Here is a 5,000-nt window from a genome sequence, read left to right on the forward strand (position 1 = left end):
TTCTATCTCTTGTAAGCAATTTGCGAAATTTCCTAAGTACCTAGATTCATGTTACATTTACTTCTTACTGTCAATGAACTTCAAATCTTTCAAAGTGGATTTCCTTTTAATATCTCTAAACCTATCACAAAAAGATATTCTCTCTAGTTTCAGTCTCAAGGCAATGATTTGGACACTTATAGGTGTACTTTGTTTAGTGTCACCTACGGTGTAGATTGAATAGATTTTGCAAAAGATAGCATTACTTTTAAAGAAACATACAATTTGACAAGATATTGCATTTTACCTTCATTTTATTGCCGTATTTTTCATCACACTCATTGTTTTTCCAACTGTCACTAAATTGTTCATTTTCTTTGCCTGCTACATTCGTAGACCTATTTACTGTTTATAAAGCAATATGCACTTACAGGTTTTGGAGATGGCTTGGGCTCCGAGGGTCGCATGTGCAAGTGGGTCATCATTGCTTGAAGACGTTCGCGTTCTTTAGAAAGCTGTTAAGAAAGAGTGGGATCAGAAGCATTTTAGAAATGACTGATACAGCTATTTCATTGCAGTGATACATCTTATCATTGAGCTTGTCTTGGTGTAATGATTCCTGCATATAAAAGTCTGTGTCAGTAGAAACTTATCTAAGAGGAAATGCAACTTTGGGCAAAGAAAGAAAGAAAGAAAGGAAGGAAGGCAAAAAACCAACAAAAACTTTTATAGCCTTTCATATGTTAAAAGGTCAGAGAAAACAAATACCACTTCATCTTTTTGTCAATAAGAGAATTGAGGTCACAGTTGCCTCGACAGTAACAAGTTACTAAGACCATAAATTAGAAGGCCCAGAGTGTCTCTTTAAAGTCCCGCGGACACTGTTAGCAATGGACTAGTGCCAACAGCTGTGAAGGGGTGAAGGGTCCTCAAAGCACAGTGCGTGCCAGGATTGACTACACACTTCATCCTTTCCCACTGAGGTCCAGTTAGTGCCCCCTGCAATCTGCCATCATCAATCTAATTCAATAGAGTGACAGAGCCTAGGCAGTGTGAAACACTGAACTCTGCCATCAAGTCGGCATCGACACTGCACTGGGTCTCATTACAACTGATGGACCCTACTTCACTAGCAGTCAGACAAAGCAAAAAATGGCATAATTGGTCACACTGCAAGCTAAATCTTCACTTCAACTGTTAGATTACAGCCTAGCCTTTGTAAATGGTAAACAGTCCCTTACGCTGCCTTTAAAAAACATGTTACTTAAACCTCTACTTTTTCCTCCTAACTGATACCATTTTCTGATCGTATTATATGTAAATATTTGTAGTTTCAAGTTCAAATAAGGTACCAAATTGAAAGTAAAAAATGAAACAGGAGGAAGTGCTTGAAATATGCAACTTGTTGATAAGAAAACCAGAATATAAAAGAGGAAAATGTATTTTACAACATGAAAAGATTTTTTTTTCCTTTTTCACTAGCTTGGAAGAAGAAATGTTCAAAATTTTACTCTAGTGATTTGGCTCTGACTACCTACATGAGTTCAACATTAATTGCAATAAGAATTAAACTTGGTGTTTAATACTACCATTTTCCAAAGTCTTCTTGCTCTTACACCTGTAGACTGAGATTGAACAAAGGAAAACAACTCATAAGTAATTTTAAGTGAAGGAATTATCTTTAATACTGCAGGTATTTAATTTGATCAGTGCACCTTAAATTAATAAACATTTGAGGCAAGGGGTGGGAAGAAGGTTTCTTCTTCATATTATGTGTAGCTTTGTACTATGTGTGTGACACTTTACTGACATATTATTTGCCATGATATAAATTCCTAACTAACCTAACAAGCAAATTAAGCTAACAGTATTGTGTAAATAATATAAAAGAAATAGCAGCTTTACCTGGGTTTAAAAATCATTCATTTTAAGGGAAATGACAACAAATTACATTATTGTATGCTCCTCTCATTGTTTTGGATTTCCAGCATTTAAATAAAAAGACTCAAAAAAGCCTTGGCTGAAAGAAGAGTAAGTATTCTTATGTGAAAGAGAACTGTGAGACAATATTCCAAAAATGTGAGAAACGTGAGTTGTTAGCCTTCTTTCTCTGCATATGGCAAGAAACAGGGACAAAACCCTCAGTCCCTCGCTGCATCCCTTGAGTTCCTCTGAGCAGTTCCAAGAGGGCATGAGACTGCTGAGACATGCCTCCCACCCCATGACTGCTGTGCGGGCAGGGGAGACAGCGTGGTGCAGGTGTCCTGCATGGTGACTCCTGAGGCTTGTGCCCAACCTCAGCAGCCTGGTAAGTGTAGTCACAATACTGGGAGACCCCAGGGGTACTCAATCACTCCCTGCATAAGCAGAAGAGAGCATTCACATACATGCAGTGACCTCTAATGGTTGGAGCACGCACAGGGCACTGCAGGCCTGAGGTCCGAGGCACGGCACTCCCTGGGGTCCTCCCTGAGTGGATCTGACATTCCACCTTCTTGCTTGCAGAAAAATGCCCCCTATCAGGCTGGGAGTCATTTTGGGTGGAGATATGCTCTGTTACTCTTTTATCCCACAAAACGGCACAGACAAGCACTGGGTCAGTAGGGGAAGAAGGAAGAGGGGTCCTGACCCAGCATTTTAAAAAGTGACGATGGCTTGTATCCAGTCTTTGCTCCAGAGACTGCATTTCTCATTTGTGATGAATAGCATTAAAGTCTTAGTTCAAGCAAAATACTGTAGACAATCTTGATGTTAGATAATTATTGCATAATTTATAATGTGAAAAATGTTTAAGTAAAAAACCCTCACTTGTTCATGAATATAAACAAATTTAATGTAAGAAACACATGTCTTTGAGCTAGAGTCACGAAGGCAAGTGTTTTCAATTTAGTTTAGGTTAAAAGTAAATAAGTAATAGGATAATGCATCCATATAACAAACCTGTATTTCTAACTGCTGAACCACTTGCATTTGCACCCGACACTGAGCAGTACTTCTGTCATCCAATGCATGTTCATTGTTAAGGTGCCTAGAGAAGGAAGTAAGACAGTGTTAAGATGAGGAAAATATCTTTATGAGTCCATTTTTCTCTCCTGTACATTTGGCTTCCATTACTTCCAATGGGAGTTGTGCAGAAAAACCTAGTCAGAGCACACCGTACAGACAATACAAAATAACAAATCTGATTATTTCATTTAGTTCTACCGAATTCCCCAGTGAGAACTTTCAGACATGCAGTTTCTACCTCCCAGGTCACATATGCCATTTAAGGGCCAATGTAAACAGTTATGAATATTTGTTAGAATGACTGAACTGCTTTCCACTCCCCGTTGCTAATGCAGATGAAGAGAATAACCTTAAAAATAAGTCTCGAAAAGATATAATTGCTTTTAGGCTGCTTGAACTACTCAGAATTAATGTACACTTTGCTAAGATTTCTCTGCTCTTCTTTAATCATTGAGCAACATGAGAACATCTGCCACCCCTCTCCAAAAACAGAGCTGTAGGGGGGCAGCCAAATTTCATTGTAGTTTCTAGAAGTAGACCAAAGATGATGGAAGTGATTAACCCCTCCCAGTATGAAGAAAAGCGTGTGAGGTAAAGGCAGGGGAAGGACCAGCTATACACCTTATTAACAGAGCAAGTCTCCTGGGAAAGGTTCACACACATGAGCTTTGCAAAACAAAAACACCACTCAAGGAAAGAGGACCTCAGCAACCAGTTGCCGTAAACTGGAGTTCAGACCAGGTCCAAGTGGTTGTCTCCCAGACATTTCAATTGAGCATAAATTTACAAAGATCAATTAATAATGCTTTTTTGAAGGACAATGTGTTCATTTTCTTCTCTCTCTCTTCCAGGATCAAAGAAGTCCCTTTTGGAGCTTTAATAGTGGGCTTTCTGCTCCACAGAGAAGAAAACGTAAGGATGAAGAAATGGGAGCAAAGGAGTTCTGCCTTTGAATATGGGTTTACTGGCTATTTCCACTGTAGGCATGAGGGGTAAGCTCTGCAAGGACTACAGTCACAGATGGTCTCACAGTCACAAGAACTAAGTTATCTACACCACGGAGGAAATGTATCTTCTCCTTTTTCTTTTGTAGCAGAATTAATCAAAGAACTGTGCAGTTATTTGACTGTTATTCTATGGGGAAAATATATTTGTCAGAAACAGTGGGAAAATAGAGTGACTGTATCACTTCTACTAAAAGTTGTGTCTTAAATCATGACTTCACAGGTTTAGGACCCCATGATAGAGTTTTCAGATGAGCAAAATGTTCTGCTATTCTTTAAATAGGCATGTCTGAAGAAGAGATATAAGAAATCGTGAAAGGTTTTGTTCATTCTTTTAATATAGAATTATTTAAGAATATACATGTAATTTTGGTAGTTTACGCTAAGTTCAAGTAGCACGTCTCCTTTATGTGAGTTATAAAACCTACAATTTATTTATTTTCAAAGGAACTGACTTCATCCCCTATTGATGCAAAAATGCACAATTAGTTTAAAATGCAGGTAATTGCTCAGAACATACCATTCACTTGCTTTCTGAAATTTTGATTCAGAAGAATTTTACTCCCTCAATTACACAGGGATGATAGTGCATGGCCAGCTGATGTAATGGTTTGACATTTTCAGTTAATTGGGTAAAAAATTGCCAGAAAAAGGTCTGAAGACACATTTTACCTCTGCATCATTTCCACTATCACCGGTACACACCAGTACACTATGCTTCCATGTGCACATGTGCTCACCTATGTATGCTCACAGGTACATGTGGATAACATAAGAGTAAGCAAGAGTACAGGTATAAAAGATTTCCCAGCCCAAGTGTGAGGCTACTGCATACTCATGATTATTTATTAGTTATTACAACACCATATGTTTGCATAACACCTTACAAAATAGATACAGACATAGTCCTTGCCCTGAGGAACTTTAAATGTAACAGCAGTATGCAGTGTGGGAGAAGAAAGTCCAGTGTAATGTAATTTCAATATGATTACACGGTAACTTGGGAGTATG

At 38.3% G+C, this 5,000-nt stretch overlaps 1 protein-coding gene across 1 annotated transcript in view; it reads right to left on the reverse strand.

The window, feature by feature from the left end:
• The window catches only part of FOXP2 (forkhead box P2), a 261,915-nt gene that overhangs the window by 40,200 nt on the left and 216,715 nt on the right, over window positions 1-5,000 (reverse strand). The window contains exons 10-11 of the mRNA XM_066319012.1: window positions 2,920-3,007; window positions 411-494 (exon numbers count right to left, since the gene is read on the reverse strand). Of these exons, the coding sequence (XP_066175109.1) occupies window positions 411-494; window positions 2,920-3,007 (172 nt within the window). The remainder of the gene's footprint in view (window positions 1-410; window positions 495-2,919; window positions 3,008-5,000) is intronic.

The sequence above is a fragment of the Sylvia atricapilla genome, chromosome 5, assembly GCF_009819655.1.
Source record: "Sylvia atricapilla isolate bSylAtr1 chromosome 5, bSylAtr1.pri, whole genome shotgun sequence".
In the NCBI taxonomy this organism is placed as follows: Eukaryota; Metazoa; Chordata; class Aves; order Passeriformes; family Sylviidae; genus Sylvia; species Sylvia atricapilla.